General features: G+C 35.3%; 1 protein-coding gene across 1 annotated transcript in view; it reads left to right on the top strand.

Annotated features, from left to right (window-relative positions):
* Positions 1-17,977, top strand: part of BAZ1A (bromodomain adjacent to zinc finger domain 1A) — a 93,455-nt gene that overhangs the window by 56,132 nt on the left and 19,346 nt on the right. Inside the window, exons 12-20 of the mRNA XM_060004689.2 lie at positions 2,965-3,060; positions 3,176-3,400; positions 5,022-5,187; positions 5,420-5,533; positions 8,495-8,619; positions 11,446-12,042; positions 13,780-13,943; positions 14,662-14,816; positions 16,889-17,037. Of these exons, the coding sequence (XP_059860672.1) occupies positions 2,965-3,060; positions 3,176-3,400; positions 5,022-5,187; positions 5,420-5,533; positions 8,495-8,619; positions 11,446-12,042; positions 13,780-13,943; positions 14,662-14,816; positions 16,889-17,037 (1,791 nt within the window). The remainder of the gene's footprint in view (positions 1-2,964; positions 3,061-3,175; positions 3,401-5,021; positions 5,188-5,419; positions 5,534-8,494; positions 8,620-11,445; positions 12,043-13,779; positions 13,944-14,661; positions 14,817-16,888; positions 17,038-17,977) is intronic.

A 17,977-nucleotide genomic window follows, 5' to 3' on the forward strand; every position in this document is an offset into this window, starting at 1 on the left:
TACAAGACATAAAGCTTTTTTTAATTCAGGATTTGAAGCAGGTGAATTTTGTAGTTTTGGAAATCCTGATGACAAACAGTGGAGTCAAAAGGAAATTGTATTGGAAAATCAGCTAATGTAAAGGAAACACATATGTAACTGTTGACGTTTGTATTGCCATTATATTTTCTATTCATGATTTGTTTGATCTGCAATTTTTATAGCTCTACTCCTATGCAGAACTGTCTATAAAGTCTACCTCTGAATAAGTATTGACCATTAAATAAAGGTTTTAATGCTCCTTTTGAAACTATTTAAATGTTAGGGAGGGAGAAAAAATTACTCCAGGAATTTCACCCTTCTCCCACTTGCATATTATTATTGGCCACATTTTAAATGGTTATTTCAGTTTCATTAAGGGCCCTAGGCTGTTCCCCCCGGGTATTTTTCATATGTTCTCCCATCTCAGTAACAAAAAAGCTCTTCCATAGTCTTCCTGAAAGCAACTGAATAATCAAATGGGATTGAATATTCTTTTACTTCCTCTCTAGCTGGTCTTATTATGTAAGGTGTTTCTTGCTATTTTTAGAAATTGGGCAGAAGGTAAAAGCATGAATTTATCTTAGTGATGAAAAAACTGAGGTTCGGTGCGGTTATTTTACTGAAGATCACAAAGATAGTAAGTGACCACAAAGCTAGTAAGACACTGTATATATATGCATTGTTTCATTTAATCCTCATACCACCCTTGTGAGGAAGATATAATTATTTTCTGCCTTTTACATATAAAGAAACTTAGTCTTAAGGAGTTTAATTAACTTGCCCAAAGACATTTGGCTAATAAGAAAGTGACAGGATAAAAACTCAGGCACTCTGGCCTAGAGCCTCATAATGACTGTTATATTACCTTATTATATGGCAAAGAAGTAATTATCTGTCTTCAAGAACATCTAATTTCTTTGGTCTTTGGTCTCCCTGTTTTTATATCAAATCTTGGAAATTTTGACCAGCAATTTTTTAACTCTTCTATTAAAAATATCAATTCCTCTTGTTAGTCTTACATCATGAACTTAAATGCCTTTCAAAGTACAGGAAAAAGAGCATTCTCCTTATATAGAATAGTTTTGTGTATTTGCTGAGATGTTATTGTTTAGTGTTGAAATTGTGTGTACCTAATTCTAGATTATGATGGTGATAAATATATCTGTTTCACATAGTCAAGCCATATACAGTTCAGCTATATTCTCTTGGTATGATGTACCTGAGTGACTGTCTCGGCAAATCCTAGAATGATATTTACAGTTTCTTGAGAGTGCAATTTGGTAGATAACTGAGTTAAAGAATACATATTTTAACATGTTAAACACAACTAAAAGTAAGCTGTCATTTTGTTGGTTGTCCATTTCCTAAGGCCTTTGTCCTAGGAAAATTATAACTTACTATAGATAAAATAGGTTGAATTGCTGCAAAGGAAGAGAACCAGTACACTTATACAGCTCTGTAACTAGGACTGTTGTTAATTTTAGACTGCCTGTATTAATTTTAAATTTGTTTGGCTTTATATGTAAAATGAAAATTGAAAAAGTTTTAGGTCTGGTATTTCCCTAGTGAGGAAGAATATAATGTCTGTCATTTTGACTAGATTCATGGCCTGGTAGGAATAACTTATGCACATATATGTAGTATTTAGTCAGATAACTTCTCCTGTGTGGTAGTGTTTATGCTTTAAATGCCATGAAATTGTCAATGACTGTAATCAAACATAATCCCAGAGCTGCCTTTTTCCTTTAGTAAAGGACAGCACTTCTGTTCTCTAAGGTCCATTTTTTTAGCTTGTGAACTTTGGGGAGGGAATCATATAGTAGAAAGTTAAGGAACCACAGAACCAGGTTAGCCCAGTGATTTTCCAACTCTAATCCATGGAGCTCTACAAATTGTACAGGGATTCCTCTGTGCTACTGCAACAGAGTTGGAAAAATGAATAAGCAGGATTGTCATCTCTATTCCCTACTTTAACAAGGGCATCTTTTATCTCTTTTATATTGTACTTCCAAGAAATACTTGAAGAATTTGCAAACTGCTGATCTAGACTTACCCCTGTAAGAAAAATGAAGCCAAATAAGTGACTGGTCTAAAGCCTACATAACTAGGAACTAGGGATTGGCAGAGTTAAGACTAGAATATACATTATCTGACTCTTAGTCTGAAGCTGTGTCTGCTGTACTTGGGTATAACAGAAGGGCTTTTTATCAGCTTAAAGTTTTTTCATAGGTGACATTTTAATTTTATTATGTATGTAAGGAATAATTATATATTCTAATGGTTTAAACACATTTGTGCCAGTAGATTTGCTCTTTAGTCCTATTTGTAGGCTAAGCACTGTTTTCAAAGCTAAAGGAATTTACTTAGAAAATACAGGGATATCTTCCTATTGTTTCATGGATCGATGATTTTTCAAAATAAAAACAAGCAATTTAAATGAAGAGGATAAATCTCTGGTTAAGTGACAGCAGTACTGTCTTTAAGTTCTTTTAGCTCTTTTTCTGTGCTGTTTTTGTGATGATTACAACTTATACTTTGTTATGATTCAATCTTAAAAGATTTGGGTATCTTCAAATAGATTCTGATTTTCAAAGTAGACTTTTCTAAAGTTATGTTGAGCAAGGAGATTTGTTTTTCATTCTAAAGTGTATTTTACCTTTTTTTTTTTTTTGGAATGTGTATGTGCTCCTTGTTGGTAACTTAGAAATTGTCTTCTCTCTGTTAAGTAAGGGAAAAATTAGTGTGTAGTGCATGTCTTAGGATTTATAGTTTTAGTTGGATACTAGGCAGAATGTAAAGAATGCTTGTTGTACCTAGCGTTGGTTCTTTTGAGGTTCCTGAATGTTAAGCTGTTTGCTGTTTCTTTCATCATTTTAAAAGGGCATTATTCCCAAACATTCAAGCTTTGATTTGCACTAGAATAAAGTATTTATTTCCTTAAAGATTTAACGGAGGCTTTGGATGAAGATGCAGACCCCACAAAATCTGCACTGTCTGCAGTTGCATCTTTGGCAGCTGCATGGCCGCAGTTGCACCAGGGTATGTGTAGGTTTTATTTTTTGTTTGCTTTTTTATTTTTATAAAGGTATATTTTACATTGCTGAGGACTTATTGTTTATATTCTAAATGACTATATCATTTTTAACAACTATAGGCTGCAGTTTGAAAAGCTTGGATCTTGATAGCTGCACACTTTCTGAAATCCTCAGACTACACATCTTAGCTTCAGGTGCTGATGTAACATCAGCAAATGCGAAGTACAGGTATCAGAAACGAGGAGGATTTGATGCTACAGATGATGCCTGTATGGAGCTTCGTTTGAGCAACCCCAGTCTAGTGAAGAAACTGTCAAGCACTTCAGTGTATGATTTGACACCAGGTAAACTTTGCAAGTTAGAATTTGTATAACCTGCCTACTTCCTACCCTCTTATCCTCTTACGCCCAGAAAACTTGGTAGCTGATGAGAAAATTTTAGGTGATATTCAGTTTTAAAAGAGAAGGAGAGGGATTTCCCTGGTGACGCAGTGGTTAAGAATCCACCTGCTAATGCAGGGGACACGGGTTCGAGCCCTGATCCGGGAAGATCCCACATGCTGCGGAGCAACTAAGCCCGTGTGCCACAACTGCTGTCACAACTACTGAAGCCTGCACACTTAGAGCCCGTGCTCCACAGCAAGAGAAGCCACCCCAATGAGAAGCCCACGCACCGCAATGAAGAGTAGCTTCCGCTCGCCGCAACTAGAGAAAGCCCGCGCACAGCAACAAAGACCCAACACAGCCAAAAATAAATAGATAAATTAATTTTTTTAAAAAAGAGAGAAAGCAGTCTTTAAAAAAAATTGTTGGAATACAGTGATGTAAATTAACTACTGTTGCTTTTTCTATTTGGATTTTCTGTTACTTTAAAAATGTATGGGGGGCTTCCCTGGTGGCGCAGTGGTTGAGAGTCCACCTGCCGACGCAGGGGACACGGGTTTGTGCCCCGGTCCAGGAAGATCCCACATGCCGCGGAGCGGCTGGGCCCGTGAGCCATGGCCGCTGAGCCTGCGCGTCCGGAGCCTGTGCTCCGCAACGGGAGAGGCCACAACAGTGAGAGGCCTGTGTACCGTAAAAAAAAAAAAAAAAAAAAAAAAAAATGTATGGGGACTTCCCTGGCAGTCCAGTGGTTACGGCTCCGCGCTTCCACTGTGGGGAGCGTGGGTTCAATCCCTGGTTGGGGACTAGGATCCCACGTGCTGCGTGGTGAGGCCAAAAAAAAAAACAAATTGTGGTTAGTTTACTATATCTACTAAGTTTAGAAGGATAAGTGAGAAGTAACTAGCTTTCACTTTTACTTATAGTATATCAGAAATTTAAGCTGCAGCTGCAAAATTCTAATATTCACTTGAGTGTTTGTGCCTCAATTTTACATATGAGGCACAATATGTAAAAATAAGATGAAGTTATTTTTCCCTTCCTTTTCTAAATAAAAAATTATAATGTACGAATATATAGAATTGAATTTAATATGCTTAATTAAGAAAACATGTAATAAGAATACCTAATTCCTAAGATTCATATAGTTAAAAAAATTTTTTTATTGAGATATTGATCTAACATTCATATAATTTTTATAATTTATAGTAGTGTTTTGTGCAGTCTTTTCAGAGTAGCAATTTGCGTATTGCCTTTTTTTTAATTCATGTGGTTATAACTTAGTTTTGATTTGAACTTCATACATGAGCCTGAAAATTAAAACTTGAAAATTAATTCTTTGCAATTAGAAAATTTTTCATGTCTGTTTAATTAGTATATAAAGTAGTCATTAGTATTTGAAATGCCTTGTCTATCACATAACTGTTAATTGGATTCAAAGTTGCTTTTTTTCCATACATGCCACTGGCATGTTTGATCCTAAGAAACTTTTCCCTGGTCTTTATTAAACATTTTCACATTGAGCCACAAATTAAAATTTTTCTTGTCATTGATAATCCAGAAGTTATTTACCAATTTTTGACAGGAGAAAAAATGAAGATACTTCATGCTCTCTGTGGGAAACTACTGACCCTAGTTTCTACTAGGGATTTCATTGAAGATTATGTTGACATATTACGACAGGCAAAGCAGGAGTTTCGGGAGTTGAAAGCAGAACAACATCGAAAAGAGAGGGAAGAAGCAGCTGCTAGGTAAGAAATAATTATAGTCAGTTGTGCTAATGAAAGTTGTTTATTTCTTTGCATCTGAAACCATGTTGGGCTGCAGTATGGCACTGGCTCACACTGAGAGGTTATGAATAGATTAACTACTTTATGGTTTTGTGATAACATTTGGAGCGTTTTCTATAATTTTATGATTAAAGGCAAGATACTAAAAGTTAAAAGTATCAGATAGACTATAATATTTTATTTTAACTTTCAGAATTCGTAAAAGGAAAGAAGAAAAACTTAAGGAGCAAGAACAAAAAATGAAGGAGAAACAAGAAAAACTAAAGGAAGATGAGCAAAGAAACTCAGTTGCAGATACATCTATTGGGTATGGTTTGAATTACACTGCTTATCTGGATCACATAAAGAATAAAAATCAGCACCTTAAACTCTAAAATGCTTTCAAAATTTTTAGAAAACATATAATAGTGTCAGCAAGCCTATGAAACTTACATACAGACAGTCCTCAGATATACATGTGTTATGTTTAAGAAGAAAAAAAAAGCACTTCCAGGGAATCTAGAACTCATTTTCTCATAGAATTAATGTTATAAATTATAATTTCCCAGAAAACTTTCAATAGGCTATTGTTAACCAGTTTCTAGCATTACTAGTAGGATCTCTCCTCTCCACCATCATCATCACAGTTGTACACTGTGTTTACAGAGCTCCTTCAAGCCTTTTGAGGAATAGAGATGAGATTGGAGCTTTTGGTAGGTGTAGGGAGAGGATGTCAGCATCTTAAATAATTTAGTGACTGCCTAAGTATTTCATTTAATTTCAGCATATTAGGGATGAAGTTTGGCTGTGAAGACAAGTTGGAATTTTTCCCATACTGTAGATGGCAAATCATATTCAAATTTAGCAGAAATAATAATTTTTAAATAAAATCTGCCAAGGAAGTTCTAAAAATCTCAGTATTCCAAATTTAGTGTATTGACTTTTGATTATACTTTCACGTAAAAATACCTATTACGTCTTAAGATCATAGGTCACAAACTTGCATCAGTTGTATTTTATATGGCCATCAGTAATACTTTAAGGACTTTATTTGGATACCTTAAGAAAGTTAATAGATATGACACCTAAAGTACAAGCAACCAAAGAAAAAATAGATAGACTTCACCAAATTTGAAAACTTTTGTGCTTCAAAGAACACTATCAAGAAAGTAAAAATAACAGCCCAGAAAATGGGAGAAAAATTTTGCAAATCATATATCTGACGTCCAGAATATATAAAGAACTCATACAACTCGACAGTAAAAAGACAGCCCAATTTAAAAAATGGGCAAAGGATTTTAATGGACATTTCTCCAAAGAAGATATACACGAAGCTCATAAAAAGATGCTCAACATCATTAGTCATTAGGGAAACGTATATCAAAACCACAATGAGATACTACTTCACGCTTACTAGGATGGCTGTAATTCAACTGAGGGACAGTAACATATGTTGGTGAGAATATGAAAGAATTAGAACTCTCATACATTGCTCACAGGGATGTGTAAAATGGTGTGGCTGCTTTGGACCAAGTTTGGCAGTTCATCAAACTGTTTAAACCATATGTTACCATGTGACCAGCAGTTCCACTCCTAGGTATATTCCCAAGAGAATTAAGAACATACATTCACTTAAAAATGTATACATGAAAGTTCATAGCAGCACTATTCTTCATAGCCAAAAAATGGTAACAACCCAAATGTCTATCAATTGATGAATAGATAAACAAAATGATATATTCCTTCTGTGGTATATCCATATAGCAGAATGTTATTCAGCAATGAAAGGAATGGAATTCTGGTACATGCTACAACATGGATGAACACCTTATGCTAAGTGAAAGAAGCTAGTCACAAAAGGCCATGTGTTATATGATTGCATTTATAGGAAAAGTCCAGAATAGGCAAATGCATAGCAGAAAGTAGATGAGTGGTTACCAGGGGCATTGGGGGAAGAGGAACTGAAAATGGCTATGTGGTTTTTCTTTTGGGATGGTGAAAATGTTCTGGAATTAGATAGAGGCAATGATTGTGTAACCTTGTTAACATTACTAAAAACCACTGAATTGTACACTTTAAAATGGTGATTTTTATGGTATGTGAACTATATCTCAATTTTTTTTACATTTTGTAAACTTTTTCCAATTATATTGAGATGTAATTGACATAAAGTATTGTATTCATTTAAGATGTACGAAACAATGATTTGATAAATGCATATATTGTGAAATGATTACCATAGTTTCATTAAAATTCATCACCTCACATAGTTACAAATTTTTTTTCCTTGTGATTTCTTAAATTATTAAAAAGTGAATATAGGCGTGTTACAGATCCCACCACTTCATATTTTTTGTACTCATCTAGCCTCACTCGTTTACATTATCTCTCTGGTTCCTGAATACATTTGAGTTTACACAACTGTCTTTGAATGTAGAACATAAATGGTAGAATTAACTCAGGTTTCATACAACTTTAGTTTTGATTTGGACAATATAGTGGATTAAACATAATTGTGTTCATTCTTCCTACTTATTATATCTGAAGTTTGTCTGCGTCTCTCCTCCACTCTTTGTCTATTTATCTCCTTTATACTCTGAGCCACCATCACCTCCCAGCCAGTTACCTGGACTATTACAGTGACCTCTTTACTGGTCTCCCCTCATCTACTTTCTCTCTCAGATGATTTTCCACATAGCAGCAAAAATGCCTTCTAATCATGTCATTTCCCTTTTCTAAACTCGTCCACTTTTTTCCCATTACTTTTTTTTTCCCATTGCTTTTTGAATGATGCCTTACAAGGCCCAGTATGACCTAGCCCTGCTTTTTCTCATTCATATCTTCAATTACTTCTTTTTTGTTTACACCTTCTCAAAATTATAAGCTCCTTCCTTTTCCCTTGAGCTCAGTGCCTTAGCATGTTATCCCCTCTGCTAAAAATGAAGATTTCTTCTTACCTGCCGCCTTACCCATCCCCAGTCTCCATAGTCTCGCAGTTTAAATGTCACTTCTTTAAGCAAGCCTCTCTTGATCCCTGAGACTAGATTTGGTTCTCCTGGAAATGCTTTCATAGCATTTTGAACTTCTCCTTTTTTAGTATTTATTACATATTTTAATTTTACAATGATTTATATAATTATCTGTTTTCTCTGCAAGACTGTAAACTCTGTGTTATCTCGTTCACTACTTCCTAAGCATAATGCCTGGTACTTCATATGCAGGCAATAAATATTTCATGAATGGAATTATATATTCATTAATGAATATAATTTTTGTTTTCATCCTTAAGGGAAGAAGAAAGGGAAGATTTTGATACTAGCACCGAGGGCAAAGAAATAGAGCAAAAGGAACAAGATCAAGACACAGTTACTGAGGATGAAGATGACCCAGGATCACATAAAAGAAGCAGAAGGGGTAATACAGAATTTCTTAAGGGCATTCTTGCTTGTTTTTAATTGATAAGGCATTTTATTAATTCACTATTCTGAAATATATATTAGATTGCTTCCATTTGAGATTCCAAGGTGTGTTTGTTGAGTTTTCATATTTACTGCTTTACATTGACCAAATAGAAATTTTTATTCTATAACATACTCATTCGACATGTACTGAATGCCTCTTAGTTGCTAGAGGTACAAGAAGTCAGTAATGCTTGTAATTGGTGTCATATTGATGGGAATGGATATCTCTGCTGCCTTAAAATAATTTCATAAATTGCTGGATCAAAGGAAATACATTTTTTTGAAAGCTTGGTACAAATTACTTCTGAGGATCTTTAACCGTCTTCATTTGATAACTATTAAAGGAGATCCTTAAGTTTATTCTGTGCCTCTAATTTGTATGGTATCTTTTTTTTTTTTTTTTTTGCTTTATTTTCTAAATGGTTATTGTAAGTAGACAGAAAATCTCTTGTATCATGGAGGCTGTACTGTCTGATTACAATGCAGTTGATTTAGAAATCCAAAGCAAATAAACCTCATATTATTATTAGAGTTTAAAACAAACTTCCAAGTAATGGGTCAAAGGAGAAACCCTAATGGAAATTAGAAAATATTTAAAACCAATTAGTACTGCATATTAACACTTGTTGGATACAGTCTCTCCACTTAAAGGAAAATTTATATAGCTTTAATACAAATTAAGAAAGAAGAAAGGCAAATTGAGCTAGGCATTCATTTAAGAAGTTAGAGGTAGAAACTGGAATAATCTCCCCAAATATAAGGAAACAGTAGATATGAGTAGAAATTAATAGGAGATAAAACTGCACTAGAGCCAAAAGTTTGTTCTTTGAAAAAGACACAAACTGGATAAACCTTTGCTAAAATTGATTTGGGGAGGGGTCACAACAAAAAATTAGGACTAAAAATGGAAGCAACATAACTACAGATGGAGCAGAAATTTAAAGATAAGTGGGGGGCTTCCCTGGTGGCGCAGTGGTTGAGAGTCCGCCTGCCAATGCAGGGGACACGGGTTCATGCCCCAGTGCAGGAGGATCCCACATGCCGCGGAGCGGCTGGGCCCGTGAGCCATGGCCGCTGAGCCTGCACGTCCGGAGCCTGTGCTCCACAGCGGGAGAGGCCACAACAGTGAGAGGCCCGCATACCGCAAAAAAATAAATAAATAAAAATAAAGATAAGGGGATAACATAACAATTTTATAGCAGTAAGTTTGAAAATAGAGGCCAAAAAGGAACAAAACCCTAGAAAAGTGCAAATTATAAAAATGGATTAAAGAAAAAATTTAAAATGTGAATCGTCCTAAACCATTAAAGATTTTGAAGTCATATTAAAAGCCTTCCTATAAGGAAAACATCAGTCCTAGGCAACTTTATGGTGAATCTGCCAAATTGTAAAGAAGCAGATAATTCCAATCTTACACAAACTCTTTCAGGCAAGAGAAATAGAAAGAAGAAACACTCCCCAACCATTTAAGCAATATGACAGTGACTGAAACAAGAGAGAAGTCTAATTCTTCAACACAGCATAAAAGTCCAGGCAGGTCACCAGGAATCCAGGCTCCTTCTGTCTTGTTGGTACTGTCATCCTTAGGGTTTTGCTGCCATCCTCATGTTCCAAAATGATTTATCACCTTGTCTCCATTCTATCTAGTTGGAAGAGGGAAAGAAGAAAAAGAGGCATAACCCAGAGGTTATATATAATGCTTCTGCTCCCACCTCTTTGACCAGTAGTTTCTAATGTAGCCATGTTTACTAGGGAAAGAGGGTCTGGGAAATGTTGTCCTTCTTTTGGATTGCTAGGTGCCTAATAATTAAGGGTTCTGTTACCTTAAAGTAAAGGTTAGTAAACTATAGCCCATTGGCCAAATCTGCCCTGCCCCCTGTTTTAATATTACCCATGAGCTAAAAAGAGTTTTTACAGTTTTAAATAGTTGAAAAAATTTTATGAAGAATGATATTTTGTGAAGTGAAAACTACATGAAATTCAGACTCAGTGACCATAAATAAATTTTTATTGAATATAGCCATGCTCATTCATTTACGTATTGTCTATGGCTGCTTTCATGCTACAGTGGCAGAGTTGAGTAGCTGTGACAAAAGCCATATGACCCACACAGCTTAAAATATTTACTAGCTAGCCCTTTACAAAAGTAGTTTGCTGACTCCTGCCTTAGACGAAGGACTGAATGTATGGTGCAAAATAACTAACAGACTGTGCCCACACTCTCCAGTATGGAGATGGAAGATTTTTGTGTGTCCCTTTATATTTAAGTGTGTCAGTTTCTTATTAACATAGTATATTAGTCTATTTATGCTGCCATAACAAAATATTACAGACTGGGTGGCTTAAACAACAAATTTATTTCATCACAGTTCTGGAGGCTGGAAGTACAAGATCAAGGTGGGTTGATCAAGCAGGGTTGATTTCTGGTGAGGCCTCTCTCAGCTGGTGATAGCACCTTCTCACTGTGTCCTCACATGACCTTTCCTCTGTGCCCACAAGTGGAGAGGGAGCTCTGGTCTCTCTTCCTTAAAGACACCAGTCCTGTCGGATTAGGGCCCTGACCTTATGATCTCATTTAACCTTAATCACCTCGTTAAAGGCCCTGTCTCCAAATTCAGTCACACTGGGGTTTAGAACTTCAACCTATGAATTGGGGGTATGGGGGGTGGCGCATACAGTTTAGTCCAAAACGTATAGTAACTTGGGGTAGCTTGTATCATATTTTTCTAATGAAAATTTAAAGTATGATGATGGTGATCAAAGGTTGTTTCGATTATAGGGAAAAGGGGACAAAATGGATTTAAAGAATGTACAAGGCAAGAAGAGGTCAACTGTGTAACAAGAGAGCCTCTTACTGCTGATGAGGAAGAAGCTTTAAAACAGGAACACCAACGAAAAGAGAAAGAGCTCTTAGAAAAAATCCAGAGTGCCATAGCATGTACCAATATCTTTCCCTTGGGCCGCGACCGCATGTATAGGCGGTATTGGATTTTCCCTTCTATTCCTGGATTGTTTATTGAAGAGGATTATTCTGGTCTCACTGAAGACATGCTGTTGCCTAGATCTTCATCATTTCAGGATAATGTACAGCCTCAAGATCCTCAGGTATCCACTAAAACTGGAGATTCTTTGATGTCTGAATCTACCTCCAGCATTGACCAAGGTCCGTGTGATGATTCTGTGCAGCTGCCAAAACCAGTGCATAAGCCAAATCGGTGGTGCTTTTACAGTTCTTGTGAACAGCTGGACCAGCTTATTGAAGCTCTTAATTCTAGAGGACATAGAGAAAGTGCCTTAAAAGAAACTTTGTTGCAAGAGAAACGCAGAATATGTGCACAGCTAGCCCGTTTTTCTGAAGAGAAGTTTCATTTTTCAGGTAAATTTTCAATGGAACCTGTTTCCTTTATTTTTCTTTCCCAATAATCTCTGGCTCAGGATTAAACATTTTTCAAACTATTAGAGCTGTGTTTAAAACAACTTCTCTTTCCTTTGGACTATGCTCTCAGTTCCTAAGTTAGGGAAAGTTTGCCAGTTAGAGAAATAAGGTTTTCTAGATTCCACTGGCTTCCATTTGGATTATGAGAAACACAGCTGACAATGTGAGAAGTTATGTACTCTTCCTGATCTCATTCCTTGATCAGTAGATTGAATACCTGAGGCACTAAGGTTACCATCGGTTTTTGAGATCTAATAATGAGTGAGTTCACTCACTAAAGGTTTTGGCTGAGGGTCCAGGGACAGTTTCCATTAGTGATCACGCCTTTGGAGATGGGCTGCAAGGACAGATCAGGTAGCAATATTTCTTATTTGATGGCTGGTCTATTGATGACAGATAAGAGAAAGCAGTAAGGCATTTATAGGTGTAAATGAAATTTTCTAGGTAGAGAACTCTTAAATTTAGGGTCATATTATTACCATGACTACTTTAATTCTCTTCAGGATTAAAAACTGTTGATCGCAATTCTTTAACAGCTTTAAAGCTGAGATTTTAATTCATAACACTGTACAATTCACCCATTTAAAGTGTACAATTCAGTGGTTTTTTTGTATATTCTTAGATATGTGCAACCATCACACAGTCAATTTTAGAACAGTTTCATCATCTCAGAAAGAAATCCCATACCCTTTAGCTACCACCCCTGTAGACCTAAGCAACCACAAATCTATTTTCTGTTACTGTAAATTTCCTTGTTTGAATATTTTATATGACTGGTATCATATAGTATATGGTCTTTTGTGATTGACTTCTTTCACTTAGCATAATGTTTTCAAGGTTCATTTAAGTTGTACTTCATTCCCTTTTATGGCCAATTAATGTTCATTGTATACTATATTTTACTTATCCATATGTAAGTTGATGGACATTTCTGTTGTTTCCACCTCTTGGCTATTACGGATAATGCTGCTATAAATATTTGTGTACAAATTTTTGCTGACACATGTTTTCATTTCTCTTGGGTATATACCTAAGAGTGAAATTACTAGATCATATGGTAATTCTGTTTAATCATTTGAGGAACTTCCAGACTGTTTCCTAAAGTGGCTCACCATTTTATATTGAGGGTTAAAATTTCTCCATGTCCCTGTCAACACTTGTTATTACCTGACTTTTTGATTCTAGCCATTCTAGAGGTGTGAAGTGGTATCTCATTGTGGTTTTGATGTGTATTTCCCAAATGACTAATGATCTTGAGCATCTTCGCATGGTCTTATTGGCCATTTGTATATCTTCTTTAAGGAAGATATGGTCTGATATGAAGTGTGTTCAGGGGAATTCCCTGGCGGTCCAGTGGTTAGGACTCAGAGCTTTCACTGTTGTGGGCCCCTGGTTGGCTCAGCCAAAAAAAAAGAAAGAAAGAAAAGCATGTTCAGATCCTTTGCTCATTTTTAAATTGTATTATTTGTCTTTTTATTGAGTTGTAAGAGTTCTTTACATTTCTAGATACAAATCACTTATCAGATAAATGGTGTGCAAACATTTTCTCCTTTCCCCCCCCCCCGCACTTGAGGATTTACTGTTTTTATATCCATTGTCTCACAATCATACAGTCAGATGGATAATTGTATTTTTTAATGAGAAAATAATAATAAAGATATTTGATAACTATTTCAGACAAACCTCAAACTGATAGCAAACCTACATATAGTCGGGGAAGATCCTCCAATGCATATGATCCATCTCAGATGTCTGCAGAAAGGCAGCTTGAGTTGAGGCTGAGAGATTTTCTTTTGGATATTGAAGACAGAATTTACCAAGGAACATTAGGAGCAATTAAGGTTTGTCCCTGTTCCCATTTTAAATTTGCCTAATTACCAGAATATTGGCCATATTTGTTAATTTATTTGATATAGTCAAGGCATGTGTGTTCTGAATAAATACCAGGAAGTGATATATTTTTTTATGAAAACTAACTTTATTCCCCTGTATCAAATTGTTTATATATAGATAGAAATCTTTCTTAAATATGCTATATGACTATCTGCTTTCTTAAACAGAATTTAATGAACATAATTGACCTTTTTTAATATTAACTTTTGGTGTTTAAAAAGTATCTGTTTTATGGCATTTTCATCCGAGATGTTGAAATGTGTAAGGATATTTTCTTCTTCCTTGACTAGCTCCTGCCTCCTCTGCTGAGTCTGGTTTGTTTATTGGTTTCTTTGTTACCTTTTTAAAATCTGTAAGTAATTCATGCTTGGTATGTGTGTTCTGTTCATTCCTTTGCTATCATCTGTCACTTTTTTGCTACTGTCAGGTGACCAATCTTAGAATTGTTTATGATTTCACTATATAGAGAGTAAGGTATTAAAGCTTCCATCTATGAATGATATGAATTCCATTTTGGCCACTTAGTAACCTTATTTTTAGACCCCTTTTTGATTCACAATCTGTTCTAGAATATTCATGACTTTTTCATATGTACATTGAACCTCATACTTCTTAGGAACAGTATATGTCATTTTTCAGGGTTAGTAAATTTGGTTTTTGTTACAGGTTACAGACCGAAACATCTGGAGATCAGCATTAGAAAGTGGACGGTATGAGCTGTTAAATGAGGAAAACAAGGAAAATGGTATAATTAAAACTGTGAATGAAGATGTAGAGGAGATGGAAATTGATGAGCAAGCAAAGGTCATAGTAAAAGACAGGTACAAAAAGGATTTTCTAAAGTAATCATCACTTTTCCTTGCCATTTTACACTATTTTTTTTAAGTAAATGTTTCTTTTTCTTCAAAAAATTGTTTTAAAATCTTATTGTGAGGACCTTAATATTTGTAACCACTGAAGTGATGATTTTGCTAAACCACAGGTTCTCTGTCACTCCACTTAGTACTAAAGCAGCTGAAAGACGCCTTGTTAGGATAATGATATTGATAGTTACTCAAGTTTTTAAAAACTCTTTGAACTTAAGGTTTTATTAATTTCAGAAAGTAGCTTTACACTATCCATTTGTCTTTTCTGTAGGAATACTTAGTAAACTGTAATAGACTAAAATATTATTTGAGCCATTAGTCAGAACCTATTTATCTATAGACAGATACTTTTACTTTTTCAGAGTTATTTTGGATAGTATCTGCCCTTAAGGATAAGTTTTATTGTCTAGAAGGAAATGGTGGAGAGACGTTAAGCTAACAATTATAGAACAGGGTCAGAGTTCTGATAGTAAATACCCAATGCAAATGTAACACATAGGAGGGCTTCTTATCTTGGTAGAATATGGAAAACAGCAAAGGAAGTGCAAGAGGAAGTGACTGTGAACCTGAGACCTAAAGGTGGAAAGGATATGAGACTGGGAGGGAAGACATTATACCAAAGGCTTTGAGTGAATGAGCTTGTACTTTTTTTTTTTTTTAACATCTTTATTGGAGTATAATTGCTTTACAATGGTGTGTTAGTTTCTGCTTTATAGCAAAGTGAATCAGCTATACGTATACATACATCCTCGTATCTCCTCCCTCTTGCGTCTCCCTCCCACCCTCCCTATCCCACCCCGCTAGGTGGTCACAAAGCACCGAGCTGATCTCCCTGTGCTATGCGGCTGCTTCCCACTAGCTATCTATTTTACGTTTGGTAGTGTATGTGTAAGTCCCTGCCACTCTCTCACTTCGTCCCAGCTTACCCTTCCCCCTCCCCGTATTCTCAAGTCCACTCTAATGATCCTTTTAGCAGCAGCATGGAGATTTATTGCAAAGGGAGTAAGATTGGAGGCGAAGGAACTGGTTAGTTAGGAGGCAGCTATAAGTAAAAGTTGAAGCACGAGAAACAGAGATAAGCTGCCTGAGATACTTATCCCTTAAGGTCCTCTCTGAAACCTTTCCCCTAAGCTTTGTCTCATCCACCTTCCCTCCTCTCGATATCTGCCCTTGTAACATCCTTAAATGACTTGATAGTTAGTTTAGCTCTTGATTCATGTTTTTATCTCCCTTTCCTATTAGCTTATGAGAACTCCTAGAGATTGAGGGAAACTATTTCTTACACAGATATAAGTAAGCATTTGGATGAATAAGTGGATTCAAGTTTCACCTAATAGTGTTTTTAAGTACTATAAAACTCTTCAATTTTTTTGTGTGAATATGATCTTTATAGCACAACATAGAAAAGTATGAAATAATCTGAAAATTAATGATAAATGGAAAAAGAAAATACAACCATGGGTTAAAATATTAGATATATACTTTGATGGGAAATTTTTATGACAAATATAAATATAATTTTACTCTGTTTCCAAGATTTCTTCAACATATAAGACCTTGAAGGTAATCATAGTTTGAAATATATATATGTACTTTTGAAAATCAGCAGAAAGACCTATGGTTTAGGAAAGAAAGCTGAAAGATAATTTGTATTAGTAAATGCCTTACCCGAAATTTAAAAATTCTCTGAAAGATGGAACTGGCTTGCTTTGTACAGTACTCTCTACTTATTCAAGTTTGCTTCAGAGAAAGAATTCTTAGCCCAGCCTTCTCAATCATATTCTGAGTTACTGGGAGGAGAGAGAATACTGTGAGTCACTGTACCTGCACCCCTGCGTGTGAGATCCTTGTTATATGTGACTGTAGATATGACACATTTAAACTGGGAATGTTTTTTAAGTATTCCTTAATTGCCTATTCTTTATTTTGTGGATTCGATTGAAGACTTGCTCTTAACAAAACTTTATGTGTGGTGCTATGGGGAATAAGATAATCCCCGTCCTCACTGTTCAATGTTTTAATTGTAGACTTTTGGGCATAAAAACAGAATCTCCGAGTACTGTCTCAACTAATGCAAGTACACCGCAGTCAGTGAGCAACGTGGTTCATTATCTTGCAATGGCACTCTTTCAAATAGAGCAGGGCATTGAGCGGCGTTTTCTCAAAGCTCCACTTGGTAAGTATCTGTTTTTAATTCAAAAGATTAGTTATATTTTAAATGCTTTTGAATTGCCCTTTAATTGATAGAACTTTATTGTCTGACATAATAAAATTGATTGACTAATTTGAACATTTTAAGATTGCATTTTCATTTTAAAATATGAGTTCTTTCAGGTGAGATTTATTTTTTTAATAATACTTAAATACTTTTAAAAATTTTTTTCTAGGTATTCATTCATTTTAATGAATATCTATTTAACTATTTCTGTCAATCTCTTCTTTTATGAACTTTTCTTCTGAAGAAAGATTACCAAATCCTGTGACTAGCCAGACCCTGAATAATCAAAGACTATACATAAATTTGTTGTTGTTGTTATTTAAACTACTTAAATGTTGTTATTTAAGCTACTTAAATGTCTCCCATTAGGGGTATGGTTTAATAATGTGGTCATTCACCTGAGCACTGTGTACGAAGTACCAAATCAGAAATACCAGGTGTTAAAGGGTACACAGATGAGGAAATGCTCTGTAATTTATGGTTAGGATGACAGAAATAATTCTATCAGGAATGTGTTTCAGCAATTGTGAAATTAATATGCTTTTAGGGACTAATCTAGGAACATACTCATTATGTCTTTAGGAAAAATATATGTGTCAAGTTCCAAATCAATTTGCATGTCATAACTGCCTCTGCTTCCCTGTGGTCTTTCTGAAAAATGGAATTAATTTATAATTCATCATATTGAGATAGTTTATATCTCAATAGTGGGGTACTAGAAGAAACAATTTTTTTAAACCATATCTTTTTGGTCTCGTATTGACAGAGCAACTTGAGGAGATGAAAATCCTTTAAAAATGATTTGAATGTTACTTTGTTGAGTAGTAAGAACAAAGCTTTCATAAATAGATGGTGCTAACAGAGCAATTTTGGAACGTCAATATATTTGTAAAATGTT

This window comes from Delphinus delphis, chromosome 2 (assembly GCF_949987515.2).
Source record: "Delphinus delphis chromosome 2, mDelDel1.2, whole genome shotgun sequence".
Taxonomy (NCBI): Eukaryota; Metazoa; Chordata; class Mammalia; order Artiodactyla; family Delphinidae; genus Delphinus; species Delphinus delphis.